The 23,128-nt window shown below is 42.8% G+C and overlaps 1 protein-coding gene across 1 annotated transcript in view; it reads right to left on the bottom strand.

The window, feature by feature from the left end:
• The window catches only part of LOC306968403 (uncharacterized protein), a 35,043-nt gene extending 16,766 nt beyond the window's left edge, over positions 1 to 18,277 (bottom strand). Inside the window, exons 1-16 of the mRNA XM_079563750.1 lie at positions 18,181 to 18,277; positions 15,798 to 15,898; positions 14,888 to 15,013; positions 13,597 to 13,674; positions 12,136 to 12,206; positions 11,894 to 12,059; positions 10,146 to 10,252; positions 9,760 to 10,074; positions 7,507 to 7,612; positions 4,967 to 5,095; positions 4,292 to 4,440; positions 3,283 to 3,432; positions 3,139 to 3,217; positions 2,429 to 2,506; positions 1,908 to 2,054; positions 688 to 881 (exon numbers count right to left, since the gene is read on the bottom strand). Coding sequence (XP_079419876.1) covers positions 688 to 881; positions 1,908 to 2,054; positions 2,429 to 2,506; positions 3,139 to 3,217; positions 3,283 to 3,432; positions 4,292 to 4,440; positions 4,967 to 5,095; positions 7,507 to 7,612; positions 9,760 to 10,074; positions 10,146 to 10,252; positions 11,894 to 12,059; positions 12,136 to 12,206; positions 13,597 to 13,674; positions 14,888 to 15,013; positions 15,798 to 15,898; positions 18,181 to 18,202 — 2,018 coding nt within the window. The 5' untranslated portion in view covers positions 18,203 to 18,277. The remainder of the gene's footprint in view (positions 1 to 687; positions 882 to 1,907; positions 2,055 to 2,428; positions 2,507 to 3,138; positions 3,218 to 3,282; positions 3,433 to 4,291; positions 4,441 to 4,966; positions 5,096 to 7,506; positions 7,613 to 9,759; positions 10,075 to 10,145; positions 10,253 to 11,893; positions 12,060 to 12,135; positions 12,207 to 13,596; positions 13,675 to 14,887; positions 15,014 to 15,797; positions 15,899 to 18,180) is intronic.
• Between the last annotated feature and the right edge of the window lie 4,851 nt (positions 18,278 to 23,128).

Below are 23,128 nucleotides of genomic sequence, written 5' to 3'. Positions count from 1 at the left end.
GAGGGAGGAGGGAGAGGAGAGAGAGGAGTTAGGGGAGAGAGAGGAGAGAGAGGAGAGAGAGGAGAGAGAGGAGAGAGAGGAGGGAGAGGAGGGAGAGGAGAGAGAGGAGGGAGAGGAGGGAGAGGACGGAGCGGAGGGAGAGGAGAGAGAGGAGGGAGAGGTGGGAGGGGAGTGAGAGGAGTGAGAGGAGGGAGAGGAGAGAGGAGAGAGAGGAGGGAGAGGAGGGAGAGGTAAAACTAACAGTTTGTCACTGAGAACTCTTACATTTTCAAAGACATGGATAGACAGCGCATTTGTGGACACAGTTCAGGATTTAAATTCGATAAATGAGAAGGGTGCTGCGCCTGACAGAACTGTACGGATGAAGGACACACTCGCTTCTTCGCACATGGCCCAGGTAAATAAACACACAATGTGATCCATGCACAGTGATGCGCCGTTAGGGGAGAAAGACACAAACATGTGTGATGCTGAAATGGAGACAGAACACTGGGGGTTAATGTTTAAAAGCTCTAGATGGAGGAGCCTGGTCGTATATGTGCAGTGGGGAGGAGTGGCCCACTGCCAAATGAGTAACTCGCATTAGCGTCCAACATTGCGGAAGTTCTGTTTCCTTCACAGACAGTAGCAGAAAAAGAGTCCACTGTGCAGAAGTGTTTCTAATATGGTCATATCGCCCGGCCCTACCTGAGCTGCAGCAGCTCCTCATGCAGCTGCTCGTTCTGCTTCCTCTCACTGTCCTGCTGCTCCTGGATGCGGCGGGATTCCCGGAAGTTCTCCTCGTGGCTGCGCTCGCTCCTCCTCACCTCCTCCCCCCTCAGCCGGGCCAGCTCCTGGGCCTCCTGCAGCTCTCTCAGCAGCTCCGCATTCTGGGAGCCCAACTGCACACAACCCACCTTTCAGGTACTCGCCCAGGAAAACGGTATGGAAGATGAAACTAACAAGGTAAATGTGTATAGTTCTATCCATCCTATCTATCCCGCAGACAGCAATGTCTTTCTCTGTCTGGCTCAAAATCGCCCTACCTTCACTGCCAAGCAGGGTCCCCCCAGGCAGCAGTTTAGGCCCCATTTTATTTAGTGTATATATTAATGATCTGCCCCAGGTATGTGCAAAAGTGAACATACAGCGATACAGTCATAGTGTGACTGTTTAAGCAGTCACAAGCAGTTTATTTATGAAATAAACACTGTAACTCTGAAAAGTCCATCACACCAAAATGTAAAACTCAGATATGGACCTCTGAAGCCACTGTGACTGAAAGCTCGAACAGCCACTGGGTCACTGGTTAGGTTTACATGGACAGAAAAGTCAGATAATCAATAATCAGATCTGATGCGTTTACATTCACTTCAGAAATCTGACCATCCAAAACTCCACTTCTACATGTTACAGTTGGGATTTTAGAGCAACTAAACCATCTCCTCACCCCCCCCTTCAGTCAGGCCCACCACCACCCAGTGGATACAGCACAGGTTTAGAATAAAAAACCAGCAGGCAAAAGCAGTGCTACAAAGTGTGGAACACATGGCACTTAATATTTCTGAGGTGAAATCTCCACTGGACCAACCAAACCAAAATCCAAGCAGGACAATAACTAACAAATGCTAACAATAACAAAATGGCTTTTGATCAGCATTAATATTTGCTTAGTAATGTTCATAGTTTAAACTTGCACTATAGCATTAATATTTATTTTATTTTGCATCTTGTTAAAGATGCTAGTCTTAACAATCGGTGATTAGCGCTGCATAACAAAAGGCAGGTGCCATAAAATATTCTCCTCATGCAGCCCCCCAGCCCCCCCCTGCTGCCTCCTAGAAGCGCCCCTGCTGAAACTCAATTAACAATAAGCCCATGTCTACATTACTCTGATGATGCAGTGTGTGCTGGGCCTGCTCACTGACCTGGCTGAGCTGCAGCAGGACGTCCCGTTTGTCGGAGGCCAGCGCGGAGCGTAGGGTCGACATGTTATCCAGAGCATCCTGCTTCTCGTCCAGCTGTCTCTTCAAAAGCGTCTCGGCAAAGGACAACTGCACCTCGGCCTCCCTGCTCTGAGGGAGACACACACAAGCCTTTCAATGGATTCTGCTCCTTCCCTTCGGGACAAGGGTCTCCAAACTATTTTACCCAGCGAGCAGCAGAAACGTCGGAGAGATACTTATGCTTCAAAGACACTTGTGTAAAATACAACTTAGGAAGGAAACAACTTGAGTTTTGTCCTTCTTTAGTATATTGAGCCAAATGTTTGCGGATTGTGTTCAGCATAATCAGAACAAAAAGAAAATGCATCTAAAATGTAGAATGTGGAAATGTAGAAAGTGTTTGACGCGTGACCTGGAAAGGGCTGGAGAGCTACAGGTTGAAGATCCCTGCTTTGTGATCTCAGGTTTCATAACTAATGAAAGTGTAAAGAGGTCTGGCTCACCTTTGTGAGAGCGTCTCGAGCATCTGCAGCCTCTTCCTCTGCCATCTGCCTGTCCAGCTGCTCCTGCTCCAGCGCCACCTACAGGAGACACAGCCAAACAACATGAGCAGCACAACAGAGAGGTCCTGTTCTACGAAAGGCCCGAGACACGATTTCTTTCTAGCAGTTGAACAAAGTTTGTTCCATCCTCATCCAGAACTATGTTAACTTAGATAATTGTGGAAAACATTTCTGTGCATCTAATTATAAAGCAACTTCATGAACTTGCAGGTTAGTTTTCTGGCCTTTCTGTGACCCCTGAAAAGTAAACAAAAACATCAGGTACAGGACTTTAAAGCATTTACTCTGATATTTCAGAGTAAATGCTTGAACTTATTTCAAATGTGGACTGGGCTCAGAAGCACAGTTTAAGGTGAGAGAATCTAAATCATGGATAGAGCCGGGTTCACGTTTACAGTTTTATTTTGTTGATATATTAGTATAGATATATATATATAGCTAAAAAGATATGCTCATAGGAGATTTTGGCTATGTTTTTGAATCAACTAGTTATTAGTGACAAAATCTGTAAAATACCAATTTGGAATTGTTTTTGAATTAGATATTGACTAATCCTTTTGAAAAAAACTTCAAAATATTGTATTTAGTACAAGACGGGAAAGTCTGATGACATAAAGGTCTGCGTGTCTGAAGTAGAGTAAGAGTGAGACCTTGAGTCTGTGGATCTCCAGTCTCTGCTGACTCTCCCTCTCTGTCAGCTGGACACTCTCCAGATGCTCCTGCTCCACCCTGGAACACACGGCGCCATGTCAGTGACATGATGCTGACCTAATCCGAAACACAAGTGCTTGTACCTCCTTTGGGCCTGCTCCTCCAGTTCCCGGCTCCTCCCCTCCTCTCTCTCCCTCTCTCTTGTCAGCCGCTCTCTCTCCCGCTTCAGCTTCTCCTCTCTGAGCTGCAGCTCCTGGAGCTCAGAGCGTAGGGCCGCACATGTCTGCTGCTCCCTGTCACAGCACACATCAGGCAGAGGTCCACATGGGTACATTTAAGGGGCATAAACTCAGGGGCCAAGCCGATATGTATGGCTTTAGTTAAACTTTATTTCAGCCATGAATGACTTCATTTATGAAGCTTTTAAAAGAACGTACTTTTGTGGATAAGAGACTTCTGTGGAGAGTAAAAGATGAGAGAAGTATTCTCCTGCTTTAGCTGCTGTTAGCCTCATACAGCTGCATCATAATGAAGCACAACAGCTCAGAGTTAGCCTTAGGCCGTTTTCACACATGTTGGAGCGCCTTGTAGGTCGGTCCGAGACAGCCCTAATTTCAACTACATTTACTCAAAGTTAGTTCAGTCCGTGTTCACATGCGCCTGCACCAGACCATCAGCCATGTAACAAGGATCAGCTGTTCAACAAACTTATTCCCATGACAACGGGCATCAACCCGTTAAAGCACTGACTCCGATCCACAGAGCGGCTCAGGCCGCTGTGCTGCAGTTGGATTCACGCTGACACAAAAGTGCCGCTCTCGAGTCGAGAGCCCTTTAGGTCGACCTAACAACAGCCTGTGTGAAAACGCCCCAATGTGGACCTGTTTTCTTTGTTTAGTTCTAGTTATGCTATGTTCCAGATTAAATCCTGTTAGCATTGTAGCTACTGTTGGACTTCATTTAGTTGGTGATGTAGCAATTCCACGCTTCCCCCTAAATATTAGGCCTAATTCCATTGTTGAATTGTAACAGCTTGATTTTAACTATCCAAATCCAAATAAATCCTGTTTGCACAAAAGTCTGTGTGTAAAAATGAAGGGTACAAGGTACAGGTTCCAGAGTGATGTGATATTTCAGTGACAGATGAGAGACCTGTGCAGGACGTCCTGGGCCTCTGTGAGCTCCTGCACTCTCAGGGTCTTCTGCTCCTCCCAGTGCGTCTGCTGTGTCTCCAAGTGTCTCACAGAGGTCTCCAAAGATGTCCTCTCCTCAGCCAGCCCACGGACACGCTGCTCTAGGATCTAGAGCGCAAGAGTACAAGAACTTACAGTACATATATCCAGTGATATATGTCATCAAGTCAAGATCCCCTTAGTGCAAGCAACTAGGACCAGGTACTGTTTTAGGACCATCTTCCCCCTTGGGCCAAAAGGAGCAAAGTACTAAACATGGCTAAATGACTTGTGTGTGATGGGACTAGATGTGGGCAATGTATCATCTACCAGATAATGTCCAAAATGCTGTTTGAAAGATATGCAAATTTACAATATCAACTTTCTCTTCAATGTCAAGACAAGTGGAAAAAAGTGAGAAAATTTGGAGGAAAATAGGAGGGAACAGGGCAGAAATGCGGGGGAAAGCCCTTTGGGCCCTTTGGGCTTTCATTGCTGTAATTAAAAGCAAATTAATTGGCCCCCCGTGTGCTATGATGACTTCAACTGTGCCCGGACAGAAGGAAGAATTCAGTGCTCACAGTAGAGCTTCAGAGCTCCTTACAGACGCACTGGCTAAGGTGGTTGGTTTAACCTGAGGGGTGTAGTGTCTGACCTGCAGTTGGTGGTGGTTCCTCTGGAGGGCGCTCTCAGCCTGACTGATGACCCCCAGCAGAGAGGACAGGTCTAGGGATAGGACATCCTCTGAGGAAATGGGCGGTGATGGACAGCTTAGCAGGCGGGCCTAGAAAACAGAAGCTGGGTGAGCCCGAGCAACAGTTGTATACACTAGTATAGCATCTACTAAGAGTACACTACAGGAGTACAGAGTCTACTAAAAGTATACTACACTAGTATAGCATCTACTAAGAGTACACTACAGGAGTACAGAGTCTACTAAAAGTATACTACACTAGTATAGCATCTACTAAGAGTACACTACAGGAGTACAGAGTCTACTAAAAGTATACTACACTAGTATAGCATCTACTAAGAGTACACTACAGGAGTACAGAGTCTACTAAAAGTATACTACACTAGTATAGCATCTATTAAGAGTACACTACAGGAGTACAGAGTCTACTAAAAGTATACTACACTAGTATAGCATCTACTAAGAGTACACTACAGGAGTACAGAGTCTACTAAAAGTATACTACACTAGTATAGCATCTATTAAGAGTACACTACAGGAGTACAGAGTTTACTAAAAGTATACTACACTAGTATAGCATCTATTAAGAGTACACTACAGGAGTACAGAGTCTACTAAAAGTATACTACACTAGTATAGCATCTACTAAGAGTACACTACAGGAGTACAGAGTCTACTAAAAGTATACTACACTAGTATAGCATCTGCTAAGAGTACACTACAGGAGTACAGAGTCTACTAAAAGTATACTACACTAGTATAGCATCTACTAAGAGTACACTACAGGAGTATAGAGTCCACTAAGAGTACAATACAGTAGTATAGAATATACTAATAGTACACTACAGGAGTACAGAGTCTACTAAAAGTATACTACACTAGTATAGAGTCTACTAAGAGTACAATACACTAGTATAGAATATACTAATAGTACACTACACTAGTATAGAGTATACTAAGAGTACACTACAGGAGTACAGAGTCTACTAAAAGTATACTACACTAGTATAGCATCTACTAAGAGTACACTACAGGAGTATAGAGTCTACTAAGAGTACAATACACTAGTATAGAATATACTAATAGTACACTACACTAGTATAGAGTATACTAAGAGTACCCTACACGAGTATAGAGTCTACTAAAACGCAAACTCAAGAGCTAATGAATTCAATCAGACTCTTTAAACTTGCGTGTGTTCAGTCAGACTGATGCTCTTCCTTCAGAGGTGCTTTCCTCGGCCTCTCTGTGCAGATTGTCCGTGGAGTTTACTGAACGGAGCTGCACATCCTGAGGCAGAGCTGGGTCAGTTGTGAATTGCTCTAGGCAGACTTTTGATTAATTGAACCCTTGCATCCCTTTGTCCCTCAATAATATTTCAGCGGTGACAGAATTAATCACTTATTTTACGTTACAGGCACAGAAGGACATCCTACAGCCCAACCTGTGCTGTGCAGCTCATACCGCGGACAGAGCTGGACAAGGACAGCGATAAGCTTACCTCCTGTCTGAGTTATTGTGCAGATGAGTGAGGTAGGCCTACGTTTTTACCTGTGGCTCTCCATCGCCACTTTGTTGGGGTCTTTCTCACGTCGGAGTTCTTTCATTAGAAATAGCCAAGCGTTTTAAGGCCCAGTCACTCGTATTAGAACGCTAGGAGTGCTTTGATATATACTTCTAGAAGGCTACATTGTCATAGATAAAATAACACAATATTCATTATTTTTTAATGGCTGTCAATTTTTGTTAATGGCTGATATTTTACAACCCCGTCGGCCAAAGTGTCTGGCAAAATAAAAGACTAGCGGAACCTCTGGTTTCAAGTGTCCCAGAGTGTGCACCACACTCTTACCCCTCTCTCTTGTTTTGTCAGACAGTAAAGACATCACAACATGATCAAACTCTTGTACTGTGCGTGATAAAGCAACATCCCTGTTGCGACGGCTGTATAGGTTCACATACACAACCTCAGCCGTGCTCTCCTGTGCCCACGCTGTGCTCCGAGGTTTGGTCTGGACTGGACAGCTTTTAGGTTCAGAATGAGCATAAGGGCCTCTGAATTAGAGATACAATGTGGCTGCCAGTTAGTAATTTTGCAATAATGCAGTTTTTATCCAAAAATTCTTTGCTACCCCAAGGGGTATTCAGTCCATGTAGCACAGTTTGGAACCACAGGTATAGAGAATTTAAGGAAGAACAGGAGAGCTGCTACAGTGCATGTAGAGTATGTATGCTGGCAGTAGAGGTCAAACTAATATTCTCCATCATTTACAGAATATTTTTAGCTATGATGGAAATTTTGAAGGCCGCCCGTCATTTTGACGGATTGAAGATCACGCCGTAAAGAAAGTCTATCTCTGAGTGCTGTCTAAAGCGCAGGGCGTGTGTAATGCAGGCTTCAAACATGCAACATGAGCCACTGAACATTACTCTGTCTGTCCACTGGAGTTCTTCATAAGCTTCAGTTTGCATTTGTATAAGTGTCTCTAAAGTCTCCTCACCAGCCTGAGCAGTGCCTGGCTCACAGTCTGCAGGGTGGACTGGCTCTCTTTCAGTCGGTCACACTCCTGCTCGTGCGCGGACAAACACTGGGAGGCGCTGTCGGGTCTTCAACGCACAAGACAAGAATATGAAAACAGAGAGCAGGGTGAGAACATGTTTATGTAAAAAGTTGGTTAAAGAGTTGGTTTCAGTGTTCAGCTGGTTTCTTAAAACAGTCAGTAAGATTGATTACATTTAGAAAATGATTAAACCAGCCTTAAATGAGTTGGCTAATAGATGGAACTGAAAAGTATAAAAGTATAACGCCCCCTTTGGGTGAAACAGAGAGATCTGTAGCTTTAGATAATTGACAGAGAGGATGATACCACTTTTGAACAGAGCTGGACTCCCTGTGATCATTAGAGCAGTAAGATTTGCTTGTGGAACATTTTTGTCATTTATAATGTCATTAAACAGCTTTTATTCTTTCTCCTTTATAGTATTGTCAATCAAATGTCTGCAAGATGTTGTAGTTTTCTTTATCGCAAGAGGAAAATGTTAGCAAGTGTGCATGTCCATGGTTCAAATCAAAACAAGCTCTTCATCACAGAGCTGCACTAATTATAGAAACAGTGAAACAAATCACCAGTGTAATGTTCCAGCAAGAGTGATAATGTCTAAAAATACAAGTCAGTAGCAGATAGAAATGTGCCCAGGCCTTAGATCCTCCTACATGGCAAGGACAAACTCAAAACAAAGATTACCTTTAACATATGAAGACGTAGTAAAAAAAAATAAACAAGGCCTAATGTTTAGCACGTTTAACAAGGCTGATTGTATAAATCTATCACATGGCCACAGTGTGGAGCCGTTCACCCAATAATGACCCATTGGAGCAGGAGGAGATGAACGGTTTGAGCTATGATCATCCATTGGCAGTGAACTGAAATATTTATGAGCAAGACTTGGCCATTTTCTTGAGGATGTGGAGCTGGTTTGGAATATTTTGTTCCGAGAATGAGAAAAAAAAAAAATCTAATTTTTTGTATCGCTCGCACAGAAAGGGTAGGGGACTTGACGCAAAGGCAAAAGTGCCCGGATGTTAACTCCATCTATTGGCTGAATTCTGTGGTTTTGAAGAATCTTGTGTAGTAGGGCTGGGCACCGTTAAACAATACCAGCATGGTATCGGGAAAAAAAAGTTTAGCTACTACTGGTATCGAACTACTTGTATAAAATAATCTAAATAATCATTTTACAGAATTTTAGAGTACTGCATCACCTCCTGGTCACTGGCAGCTGAAACAACACTCAGTCAATAAAAATCCTCGACAATAAACCTTATTCATTTCATCACTGCACTGTTTTAGATAAGCAGAGTTTACTCAGTTTTGATCATTTTGTTCATTTTAAAAACTCTTGTTTGATATACAAAGTTTTGCACAACTTGGCGCCTCCTCCACTTCGGGACTTTATAAAAGTGAAGACTGTGAGTGGGACGGGCACAAGGGCCACAGCTCGAGGAGACTGCGAGGTAGGAACAAGCTTCCTCTGTCCTTAAGAGAGTGTCCATCACTGGTCACTTTCAAACTGCACCTTAAACAGTGGATGAAAGACAATCAACTGTGTAACCACTTTTAATCCAGCCCCTTACTTTCATGCCTTCCTGTATTGAATGTAAATGTAAGTTTTAATTGTTTCTGTGTCACCTGCCTCGGGACTGCAGAAATGAGCATGTTTGCTATAATCTGGCATATTTACACTGTAACTACAGTTCATTAATATGCACTGTCCCTATTAAATAAAAAAAAAAGCTATCTTAAAAAAAAAAAGCTAGCTTATAAGCTATCTATTTTTAGTTCCAAGTGTTGATGCTGTTGGTCCAGGGACAGCATTACAGGAAGTGATTTGGTTTCAGCTCAAATAAAGGATTTTTTTTTTATTTTTGTTCAATTTACTTTTTTCCCCCCATTTCTTCAATTTGTTTGGCACAATTTTCCCCCATTTTTTTCTCTCATTTTTAACATTTTTTATTACTAATATTGTCCCTATTTTTCCTCTATTTTCCTCAATTTATTCAGCATTTTCCCCCCATATTTTAGCCCAATTATAACCCCATTATGTATCATTCAGGTATCGGTATTGAAAACCAAGTATCGTTAAAGTACTGGTATTGTAAAAATGCAACAGTACCAGCACTATTATTTCTCTTACTGTAATATAATGTAGGCCATATTGGCCTCCACATCCCAGTCCTTCTCCTGAACACTTACTTCTGCTTCAGCACATCCAGCATCTGTCTGCCCTCAAGTTCTTCCAAACAGAAAGTCCCCAATGTGATGGAGGACGGAGAGGGAGGACGCGGAGGAGGGGACATGCCTGCGACCAGTGTGGAGGACAGGGGAGGAGGGGACGGAGTGGGTGGGACGGAGGAGGGAGGAGACACAGGTTGAGCCTCAGGAGGAGAGGGAGGAAGGTGAGGAGCCATGGGAGCAGGCTCCTTGCTGAGCGTGAGGCTGAGCGAGCTGCAGGTGGACATCACGGAGGTGGACAGACGAGAGACGTCGGCTCGCAGCTGCCATAGGTCCCTGCGCACACACGGACTGTTCAGACAGGACATGTATCAGCACTGGTGAGAAAAAGGACAAGAGACACTTACCTGTCTGTGGCGGTCTTCAAAGTGTAGCAGTGGCGTTTGAGCAGTACCACAGCCCTCCACAGGGACAGAAGGACGCTTTGTTTCTGGCTCCTGACCGTTACACTGGTCTGCATCAAAAACAAAAAACAACAACTCAGAAATAACCCTCTTGCTCCCTAAAGGTGCGTACACACACCTAATTGGTGGAAATTGTGTTCACTTCAGGAGGAGCCACTGCTGTACAATTCTCCCACACACATTTTTGAAGTTGTGAATGAAAATTGTTTCCTGATTCTGTCATTGTGCTTTAGTGACAGTGGAATAGTTTCCTTTTCCTTCCTCTGACACTAAACCTCGCCCAGATTTCATCCCTCTTGCCTGTCCTGGAGACTCGGATATGCCCAGGGGCGAGGCTAGGCCTAAAACTTGTATTCAAGTACCCCTAAAAAGGTCAGGCCAAAAAATAATGAAAAATGAAGATGTATTTTGTACTGCTACAGTATATTGTTCTTGGTTGATTTAATATAATACGCTTGTTTCCAGAAATAAAACATAAAACACCCCTCTTCACTAAATGATTTAGTCTTGATGTTTCGCTTGCTGTAGCTGAGCTCCGTATGGAGTTTAAACTTTACTGTCTTCAACAGCACATACAGAGTAAATAATGATTGTATGAATGTGAAGATGTTATAAAGAGGCTCTCCACAGCAGAGGACAGGGGCGGGGCCTCCACTGAGAACCACTAACACCTTAAGTGCATATGACAGGTTTTTCTTTTTAATTATTCCTATTGATTTTGATCTAATTATATTTGTATGAAAATAAAGTATTGATGTTTCATTGGTGACACAATACAACTAATTCACATTTTATTTTTTAATTTTTGTTCAAATTCAAATGTTTTATTTGTCAAACCATGTAAATGATTTGTAATGATATTTCTCTCCTCCTTGATTGTGGAGCGGGGTTGAGGTAAGAGGGGTGGTACGGAGGGCAGGGAGTTCAGCTTTCCGATGGCCTTGTGTATGGAACTGTTCTGCAGTCCACTGGACAGCAAAATAAAAAGGTTTAGGTTCTACTGGTATCAACAATGGGAAAGTATCGAAAGCAAAACAAAGTAAATCTTCCACGTTTAGATCCACGTTTTGATGGTGTGGATCCAGGCACAGCATGAAAGGAAGTGACTTGGTTGTTTCAGTTCAAATAAATGGGAATCGAACCCGGGACCTTCCAGCTGTGAAGCACGAACGCTAACCACTGTGCTACCGTGCCGCCCAAATTTTCCAATTTGTTTACCCAGTGTCGCTACATTTCCCCCCCAATGTTTATACAAAACTTTTCCTTATTTTTGCCACAATTTCCCCCATTTTTCACACATTTCTTGACATTGGCGATGAACCTGATATTGCAAATTTGCAGATCTTCCAGTATTCTGTTTTCTGGTTCTAGACGACAAATAATTCAGTATCGATAGTGAAAAAAAGTATTGTTCAGGTATCGGCATCATAAACCAAGTATCGTTAAAGTACTGGTATCGTAAACAATATAACAGTGCCCAGCCATAGTCTCCCGGCTCCTTCCCTGCCACAGAAGTCCTCCCTCGATTCCTAGTTCCTCCCTTACTTCCTGCTTCTTCTTCTAATTCATAGGACTTAAGCTGTAGATTTGGGTAATGCCTTACTGGAGAATGTGTGCTCGGTTAAGGCGGGGCTAAAGTTAAATAACTTAATCGAAATGATATTCAGAAGCTGTTACAGTAACACACACACCTCTCTCTCCAGCTGCCAATCAGCCTCCCGTAGCTCCGCCTCCTTCAGCGCGCTGGTCCAATCAGCTGTGAGCTTCTGGAGATCCTCCTTCAGTGTGACGTTGCACTGCTCCGACTGGCCGAGCTGGTCCCGCAGAAGACCGTTAGTGAGGGTCAAAGCCTCAGACCTGGAGAAACATAGAAACAAAGCAATGGAGCGACTGGAGACAAAACAGTGGAGTCGGTCAAAACTGTGACACAGACCTCTGCTGTTCCTCTTCCAGCCTGATGAGGGCAGTCTCCAGGGTATCACTGTGCTCGTCTTTGAGTCTTTGCTGCAGAAAAAGATTCAAACATCAATGAAAAGCCTGTGAGATATGTTTGTAGCCATGTTAGCTACGTCACATCCAGTGTCTCAATCCCAGTCTTTAAACCAATGCATTCAAAATGGCAGCCACAGCTTATCTGTTTTGCTTTGGTTCTGTGCTTTTGATTTTGAAAGAGACGAGACACTGGCTGCTGCAAAAATGCGTCTGTATTTGCAAAAACAGGGGTTTATACATAGCCACAAGTCAAAGCAAAACTATGTTATTAAGGCCACAAAAGCAAAATCTGTGCATATCTAATTTCTTAATATTTGCAAACATTCCATCAGAGCAATGAGGGGACAATTCTATATTCAAAAGCAAACTGGACACAAGCGGAAGATTTTATATGGGAGAGAACATACTTAGCCCAACTTTAGGGGAGTATATTTATAGCCAGTGCAAATACAAAAAAAAAAGGCATTCACAAAATCGTAGAAAAGTTCCAAAGTCTTTATTTTACACGGCTGGCTGGACAGGCCTTCCTCCTCAGGACAAACTCCACATGGCTGACTCAGGCATTTTAATTTTTCAAATGTCACATGTACAAGTTTACAGAAATCTAACTGTCCATTAAACCCGGGATATTGGGTTGCTTTAGTAGAAAGACTTTATAAGTCAGTCTCAACCTCTAGCTGATTCTTGAATGTGTTCCATTCCACAGATTTTGAAGGCATAGCCTCTCTGTAGTGCACAGCTATGCGTATATTGGGGGTTAGCCGTACGAATAGCTTGTTTGTGCTCTGCCAGTCTCATTTTAAGTTTTTAACTTAGTACGGCCTATATAAAATCAACCATGGACATTCTAGTCTATACAGACGGCATCTCTGGAATCACCCATATATGGTCATGCTTGAAGCAGACAGTGGGGCAAAACAAAGAAAAGAATATTTAAACTTTCTACTGTATATTTACTCCAAAACTAGTTTAACAAAGGCTGATTTATCAATATAGTTTTCTACCCAACAAAGAAACAGAGACTTGGATGGGAGCAAAGTAGTTCAACAGCCCATAAAACATACATGCTAACCCTAGCTACTATTGCCGATTTTTCACAGTACTTATCTTAGAGTACTGTCACTCCTTAAAATGCTCTGATTTTGTAAAGGCTTTTTAACTTTCCTATTCTTCCTTGAGTGCCTCACTTTTTTGCTTTTGCACCGATTAACAATGGTCCCTGTTTTGAAAGTATTATATTTACGTATATTGGATGTGGAGTAAAGGTAAAACAAAAATAGTTTAAAACCAAGTCAACAACTCTGTACTATGCCGGTGACAAACTTGCGTAAAAGCTACATCCGGTCGTGCTGTTCAGAAGGAGACAGCCTCGGCCAATAGGGTGACAGAACCATGGTCTGACCTCTGTGTCGATGAACTGAGCGTGCTCCTGCTGGACCTGGAGCTCTAGGACCTGGAGCCTGTCTCTGTACTCCAGCACCTGAGGAACACAGCACAATGAGCCCCGAAAAGTTACAACTAAACAACCAATCACAGAAGGCCAACTTTTATGATGTTGTGGAGTCAGATGCACAGGCTCACGTGAAAATAAGTAAATGATGAATGAGCCATGAAATCAACCTGGCATCATTTAAGACAAATAGTCTAATAATATTACGGTCAAATCCGGTGGTAACTCTGAAGATGAACAGACAAACGTCCTGAAAACAATGATGTTTAAAAGGAAAACATTTAACTTCGTCTATGTTTGGCAGCAGGAAAACATCAAAAATAATCTGTTGTTTTGTTTCCAAAATGTCATTTTATTGTTGGCAACAGCAGATTTGACAAGAATGAATTTACAAAATGTTTAAATGTGAGTAGATATCACTTTGATTTTTTTTTTTTTTAAGATAAACCAAACTTTTTTTATATTAAAGTATAGATTTAGACAGATTTTCTTTATATCACTGATGATAAACATTTTTGTCACTGCAAAAAGTAATTTTTTCCACAACTTCTATAGCAGTTTTCTACCTTTATCAGGCCCAAAGCGCTTTACAGTAAGGAACCAGTCACCCATTCACGCTCTCATTCATACACCAATGTACACAGACACTATAGGCAAGGAGGATGAAGTGTCTTGCCCAAGGACACAGTGTGTACGACAGTGTGTATTTGCGATTAAAGAAATCTAATTTACTAAACCTAATTTACTTGAATGAAAACAGCTGTAGTTTTATCTTAATTTAAGTGTAAATGGGGGGGGGGGGTTGGGTGTGTGCTGTGAGGTGAGGTGAGGGCATGGATCTATTATAATGAACGGGTGAGGGAGGTGTGAGGAGCAGCGCCGGGCTCCTTCTGCTGTTTGCGACTGTGGTGCACATGGTGGCACATCTAGAGGAGCTTATTAGTAATGCACTGGTGCCAAAGGAGCTTTAAACAACCCCAGACTTGCAGAAATAATCAGCAGCCTAAATAAGATAGGTACATTTTGCTTTAAATAAGTATATTTTCCCTTGATTTGAGTAGGTAAGTAAGATAATCTGCCAATGGAACAATTCCATTCAGTCATTCCATTGGCAGATTGTTCCACTTTGCAAGTCAAAAATACTCATATTAGGGTAAAATATTCTTAATTCCAGTCATTTTAACTTTTTGCAGTCTTTGTGAGGAGTGTAGTGTGGGATGAGGAGACCGTATGAGGCCCAGACCTTGTTCTTCAGGCGGTGGATGAGCAGAGCCTGACGCGCCTCTCTCTCTCTGCCCTCCCTCATCTTCCTCCTCCAGTCTCTGCGCTCGCCTTCCTCAGTGGGAGGCTGTGACACCGACTCGACCAGCTGCACACACAGGAGAGAGAGCTCAGGATCATTCCAATAATTCACTTACCCTTTGTTTGCATGGCATACCGGTTCTTTAATGATACTTGGTTTCCGATACATGAATGATACAGACAATAATATTTGTCATCTATAACCAGAAACCCGTGTCGAATGAATATTTCCTTTGATGAAAATAGGGTCATTGTGGTTTTAAGACTTTAATGAGCCGTAACCGGACCTCTGTTCTGGAGCAGTGGTTCCCAAAGTGGGGGTCGGGACAATGGGAGCACCGTAAGGTGGTGGAAGGTTAGGACAATTCGGAGGGCCCAGGCTAAATTATTTTATTTTTACATAAGTTAAATGTGCAAGGGCCCCTCATGCACTCAATGTGTATTGTGCCCGTGGGACTAATAAATGGGGTATGTTTATTGGGTTATATCTTATCTGTAAAACATGTAGGGGGCCCAGGAATGTTTGTTTCCATAGGGCCCAGATTTTCTGGCAGTGCCCCTGGTCAGGATCCCTCTGGGGATCGCCGGGCCATGGGTGGGAGTCCCCAGATGATTTTTGATAAAAAACAAGAAAAATTATTCTGTTTTTAGTATATTTTTGAGTGTAATACAGCATATAATTTGTGAAATTCATTAAAACCAGTCATTTGATTTTAAATGTTTTTTCTGCCCTAATGTACCATAAGAAGGATAATTAAACAACGGGGGTCCCGAGTTGTTCACGTGCCAAAAGGGTTTGGGAACTCCTGTTCTAGAGCATGCCCGCCCCTCTCTTCCCTTCGCTCTCTCACCCTCTGGGTCAGGGCTTTGTTCCTGGACTCAAGCTGGTCCTTGAGAGCCCGGGTCTCAGCCAGCTCCTCCTGCAGGCGGCACACTTCCAACTCCATCTCAGCTGGACAAAACAACAATCAAAATATAAAGCATTTTGAAGAGGACCATATGTCATGTGTGTGTGGAACATTTCAGGTTCTGACACAACATCACAACAGCAACAACGACACTGTCACTAAAGCTGACACATAACACATCAGCAAAAACTACACTGTCACGAAAGCTGACACATAACACAACAGCAACAACTACACTGTCACTAAAGCTGACACATAACACAACAGCAACAACTACACTGTCACTAAAGCTGACACATAACACACCAGAAACAACTAAACTGTCACTAAAGCTGACACATAACACACCAGAAACAACTACACTGTCACTAAAGCTGACACATAACACACCAGAAACAACTACACTGTCACTAAAGCTGACACATAACACACCAGAAACAACTACACTGTCACTAAAGCTGACACATAACACAACAGCAACAACTACACTGTCACTAAAGCTGACACATAACACAACAGCAACAACTACACTGTCACTAAAGCTGACACATAACACACCAGAAACAACTAAACTGTCACTAAAGCTGACACATAACACACCAGAAACAACTACACTGTCACTAAAGCTGACACATAACACATCAGCAACAACTACACTGTCACTAAAGCTGACACATAACACACCAGAAACAACTAAACTGTCACTAAAGCTGACACAAAACACACCAGCAACAACTAAAGATGACACATAACACACCAGCAACAACTAAACTGTCACTAAAGCTGACACATAACACATCAGCAACAACTAAACTGTCACTAAAGCTGACACATAACACATCAGCAGCAACTACACTGTCACTAAAGCTGACACATAACACATCAGCAACAACTGTCACTAAAACTGACACATAACACATCAGCAACAACTAAACTGTCACTAAAGCTGACACATAACACACCAGCAACAACTAAACTGTCACTAAAGCTGACACATAACACATCAGCAACAACTACACTGTCACTAAAGCTGACACATAACACATCAGCAACAACTACACTGTCACTAAAGCTGACACATAACACACCCGCAACAACTAAACTGTCACTAAAGCTGACACATAACACACCAGCAACAACTGTCACTAAAGCTGACACATAACACACCAGCAACAACTGTCACTAAAGCTGACACATACCACACCAGCAACAACTGTCACTAAAGCTGACACATAACACACCAGCAACAACTGTCACTAAAGCTGACACATAACACACCAGCAACAACTGTCACTAAAGCTGACACATAACACATCAGCAACAACTACACTGTCACTAAAGCTGACACATAACACATCAGCAACAACTACACTGTCACTACAGCTGACACATAACACACCAGCAACAACTAAACTGTCACTAAAGCTGACACATAACACACCAGGAACAACTACACTGCCACTAAAGCTGACACATAACACACCAGCAACAACTGTCACTAAAGCTGACACATAACACATCAGCAGCAACTACACTGTCACTAAAGCTGACACATAACATAACACATCAGCAACAACTATCACTAAAACTGACACATAACACATCAGCAACAACTAAACTGTCACTAAAGCTGACACATAACACACCAGCAACAACTAAACTGTCACTAAAGCTGACACATAACACATCAGCAACAACTACACTGTCACTAAAGCTGACACATAACACATCAGCAACAACTACACTGTCACTAAAGCTGACACATAACACATCAGCAACAACTACACTGTCACTAAAGCTGACACATAACACACCAGCAACAACTAAACTGTCACTAAAGCTGACACATAACACACCAGCAACAACTGTCACTAAAGCTGACACATAACACACCAGCAACAACTGTCACTAAAGCTGACACATAACACATCAGCAACAACTACACTGTCACTAAAGCTGACACATAACACATCAGCAACAACTACACTGTCACTACAGCTGACACATAACACACCAGCAACAACTAAACTGTCACTAAAGCTGACACATAACACACCAGGAACAACTACACTGCCACTAAAGCTGACACATAACACACCAGCAACAACTGTCACTAAAGCTGACACATAACACACCAGCAACAACTACACTGTCACTAAAGTATATTTAGACAATACAGTGCGTCAGTGTGTGTAACATGGAGTGGAGAGGAGCAAAGTGGTTACAGTGCAGTCCATATACATGATGTATGTAATAATGTAAAATCAGTCAGTGAATAAGTAACGTGACATTACTTCCATAGTAGTGAAACCTTTTGGCTCCTCACCTTGTGTCGTTAATCTGATCATGCTCCGTTATCCCGTTACGAACCGCTGAGAAGGCGACTTTCTGCTCACGCTGCAGACATGGCTTCAGTTCGTTAACGGAGACTGTGGAAACAAAGGGATGAAAAGTGTAGAGATGAACATGGCTCAGAGCGGGTCTCAGGCTCAGACCTAAAGCTGAGTTTTGGCAGTTAATGTGAACAGCTCACAGCTCACAGAAAGAGGAAACAGAACGATGCGAACATGTTCACAGCCACGGTACAAATACCTCTTACACAGTGAATGTCGCTCACTTGAATCTATGAAAACCCATGCAGTTTGGACGATCAAACACTTTTATCCACTTTTATCAGAGCTTCCACACAGTGGACAGAACATAAACACGGGCAGAAACTACAGGCGCTGAGTTCAAATTGACCTTTCACCCTCCGGCGGAAGTGACGTCACAAACATGCGCTGCTGTAGTTTTTTGCAAATCGTCGCATGTGACATTTCATTCTTGTAAAATTTGAATTAAAAAAGGCATTTCAAATGACTGCTGAAAAGTACAGTCTGAGCTGCACAAAACTTACAGAATTAAATGATAATGTGTATGATAACAATAACAAGAGGGCATCAACGCACACAGATCATTTTTATACAAGGACTTTGTAATTAAATTATTAAATTATTATACATAGCCTATATTGTATTTTTGTTTTATCTTTCATAAATACATCTAACATGGGCACATTGTTGCTTCATTCAACCCAAAATCTCTTCACATTGCTGCATTCATAAAATAAATGTTTTGAGATTTTGAGATTCAATAGCAATTTGTCGAAACTTAAGATAATATCTTGACATTGGTTTCTATTTTCTAATTCTTAGAAATTCATTGCAAGGGTGCATGATGAATATTATGGTCACATGTGTGTCGATCTGATATCTGCAAGTAATGAAGAGTCCAGCACCAGTGCACAGTTGTCTGTCCAGGACACCTGTTACAGCCTGACCCTGACCCTAACATTGGTTCTGGGCAAACAACTTTGACATTGATCCTGGACCCTTCATTTCTTGGTGATATCAGGAACACTGTCGCATGTGACTGTCAGATGATGTTTCTAGGAGTTGGTTGAAGTAATCTCCCCTAATATGAATGAGTGACTGCAATTCAAATGGACTCAGTTCATGTCGAGCCCAACACTATGGTGTTCTTTTCCACCAGAAGTCCTACTACATACGCTGTCTCCTGACGGGTCAGACTGTTGGGCAGATTGGGAGGAAATGATCACTTTGTATTTCAAATATTATATTAATGCATTTCGTACATCCTGGACAGGGTTTTAATTGATGTACTCACTTATTTTTTATTTAATTTGTATTTTATTTCTTTTTGGGATTGTTTTCAGTGTACTTGTTTTGTGTATGTTATTACTTGAGGGTATAATTGATAATATACGGAGCCCCTAAAGTTCCTTAAAGTGAGAAAAAATAAATTGTGTGCAAAAGAAAGAGAAGCCCAATGGAGGCTGAACAACTTATACTATCATCTTGGAATGCTTGATGCTATAGCGTGCTTCACAGCTAGAAGCTCCCAGGTTTGATTCCCACCTGGATTTAGGTTTCCCTTACCACTAAAGACACACATGTGGTGCACTCTCAAACACACATGTAGTGTGTGAATTTAACCACACATCAGCAAATACCAACAGAAACAAAGTTACAGACAACTCTCATTCAGAGCTCAGACTATCAAACATATAGCATTAACTACACACAAGAAGTCTCTGTGACCTTGGAGTTCATTCAGAGTTATGCAGACATGATCAAAATCTAAATCAATAGTGTTACTGTGATCAAACAAAACAATGCATTTAAAATGTGTTGCTCATCATTTTGTTGTTTTCTTGTCTCCAGACATTTCATCATCAACTCCAAAAAGGCTCCAAGGCAGGTCGAGGGAAAGTCATCTTGGAGAAAAGTGGTTAAAAAAATAAAACAGTGACCGTCAATCCCAATGTGGAAACCCTGAATAAAAACCTGACTGACCACGGAAGGGGATTTATCCAACTGACAGAAGAGTAAAACATGTCCACTTTCTCTTAAACATGTTTTACTCACTTTCTTTTAATGAACAGACAAATATGGAAATGTTGGAACATATTGTTCTTCAAAATGTTTAAAGATTTGTAGTTAAAATGTTTTGGATAATATGTTTTGATATTCTACATTTGAGATGTGTTCATTTGAAAATGTTCAATAAAGCTCTGATTCTAAGGATTATATTTGAAGTCTTATTTTGAAAAGCCCAGTGACTTCTATCAGTGTGATGCTGTAGGTAAATAATATTGTAGTTTACCATTAAATGTGATTACAGTAGTTCACCGTCAAATTATGCCAGAACATCTAACGGTAACCCCCCATTAAAATATAAATATTTATGGTTGAATACTGTAATATTTATACGGTTCCAAGCTGTTATTTGAAGTACTATCACAATATTGTAAATGTACACGTATTGTTCTTCCAGCATGTGCCAAAAGGCTGTACTGTAAGTGTGGTGTAACCAGAGTGCTGACCACACACACAGCAGGCCGCTGGACAAGCCTCTCCTCACTGGACGAGGAGCATCAAGCTGCCGCTTACCCAGTGGGCAGAGGACTTCAGAAGAAAACAGACTCGCCACATGCACAGTGGCTCCGGGTGTGAGAAGTCATGGAGACGCCTGTGATTTTCCCAATACCTGTTTTGATGTTTTGGTTCTTCCGGGGCCCAACATTTGATTTAAACAATGATCTCCATTATAACAATATACGCATAAAACATGTTGCATTATACAATACATTTCCCATCCGCGCACACAATTCAGAACTCAGGTTCTAATCCCGCCTCATGGAGGTGCACACTGTCGTTGTGTCCTTGGGCAAGACACTTCTCCTACCTTGCCCACAGTGTTTGCGTATGCTGGTGTATGAATGACAGAGTGTGGATCCCTGCTGAATAAAGCACTTTGAGGGCCAAATGGAGGTGGGAAAGCGCAGACAGTGTTTAATTCATCATTTAAATACAATAGTTTTTTCTTCTTTTTCCTTTGTGTCTGGCCACGTGTCGCATGTACACAACGCTCTGTTAGAGGATGTTCTTTCAGGCTGTTTGATTGTACTTCTTATTATTTGTGGAAGCTTATGAATTATAATATTTTAGTTTGTGAAGCCTGACTTTAGAGTTGGTTTCATACTCACTGCCTAATGAATCAGTGCAAAGAGATTCTTTTCAAACATAAGAATAAAGAGTTTTGACACACAGTGCACAGTGTGGACGTGCCTCAGTCTATCCTGTTGGGTCTTTTATTGTGAAGGTCCCGGGTCCGGACGCTGACAGCCTCCACCAGCCGCTGGAGCAGGAGTCCTCCCGGTGCCTCCCGGTCCCTCCCGGTCCTCCCGGTCCCTCCGTGCTGCGGTGTCTGCCCCGGCTGTAGCGGTTGTAGCGGCTCCTCACCCCGGCGAACCGAGCCCCGGGTCTGCGGCCGCACCAGCACGATACTCATCCCGATCGGTAAGCACGCGCGTTGTCCCGGTGGCTGTCGCGCGCGGCGGCCAGAGCATCCTCGCGCGCCACTCCCTTCCGATGCACGCGCTCACCTGACACGGACGCGCGCACTGCACCGGATGTCTCTCTCTCTCTCATCCACAAGGTCAGACGGATTCTGACCCGGTCCAATGAGGCAGGTGCGCGTTTGGACCGGGATGTGCGTCTGTGTCTGTGTGCGCTTATAGATGTGTGTGTGTGCGTGTGTGCGTGCGTGTGTGAAATGCATGGTCCAGACGACAACAGAGAGCAGGAGCGGCGGGGTCAGCATTAACCACTCCTGGTCCTGGTCCTGGTCCTGGTCCTGGTCCTGGTCCTGGTCCTGGTCCTGGTCCTGGTCCTGGTATAGCCCTGGTCCTGGTCCTGGTCCTGCTCCTGCTCCTGCTCCTGCTCCTGCTCCTGCTCCTGCTCCTGCTCCTGCTCCTGCTCCTGGTCCTGGTTTAGCCCTGATATAGCCCTGGTATAGTCACAGGCACTGACATGTAAACGTGTAATCATATGACCATTCTGAGCATTCTGGGTTTGGTAGAGCGGGTCGTCTCATGATCGAAAGGTCAGGGGTTTGAATCCCAGCTCCTGAAGATGCACACTGTTGTTACGTCCTTGGGCAAGACACTTCACTCTCCTTTCCCCCAGTGTCTGCGTACACTGGTGTATGAATGAGAGAGTGAAGTGAAATGAGATTTATACATGATATCGAACTTTTTTTATGATTAAAATCTGAAAAGTGTAAAAGTACCGGCTCCCCCTTTCCTTTTAGTGAAACAATTGCCTTCAGAAGTTTCCTGATGATTTCTGAATGATCACATGTTGACCCAATGACTAAATCGAGTCTACCTGTGTGTAATCTAATGTCCGTTCAAATACAGCTGCTCTGTGATGGTCTCAGAGGTCTGTTAGAGACTATTGTGGAGCAGAAGCATCATGAAGTCCAAGAACACACCAGACATGTCCGGGATAAAGTTATTGAAAAGTATAAAGCTGGATTAGGTTATAAAAAGATTTCCAAAGCTTTGAACATCTCTCAAAGTACAGTTAAATACCCCATCCAGGAATGGATAGAGTATGTCATCACTGCAAACCTACCAAGACCATGATGACCCTGGATGAACTGCAGAGAGCTACAGCTCAGGTGGGGGAAACTGTCCACAGAACAACTATTAGTCATACACTGCACAAATCTGGCCTTTATGGAAGGGTGGCATTTTTAAAAGAAAACCATAAGAAGTCCCGTTTTCTGTTTCCCAGAAGCCTCTTGGGGGATACAGGAAACATGTGAAGGAGGTGCTTTGAAAAAAAATGCTATGTTTGACATAAAAGTAACACTGCACATCACACTGAAAACACATCCACACTGTCAAACATGGTGGTGGAGCATCA

This window comes from Gobius niger, assembly GCF_951799975.1.
Source record: "Gobius niger genome assembly, chromosome: 9".
Taxonomy (NCBI): domain Eukaryota; kingdom Metazoa; phylum Chordata; class Actinopteri; order Gobiiformes; family Gobiidae; genus Gobius; species Gobius niger.
The sequence above is the reverse complement of the archived record's forward strand: the minus strand, read 5'-3'. Positions and strand labels throughout refer to the sequence as shown.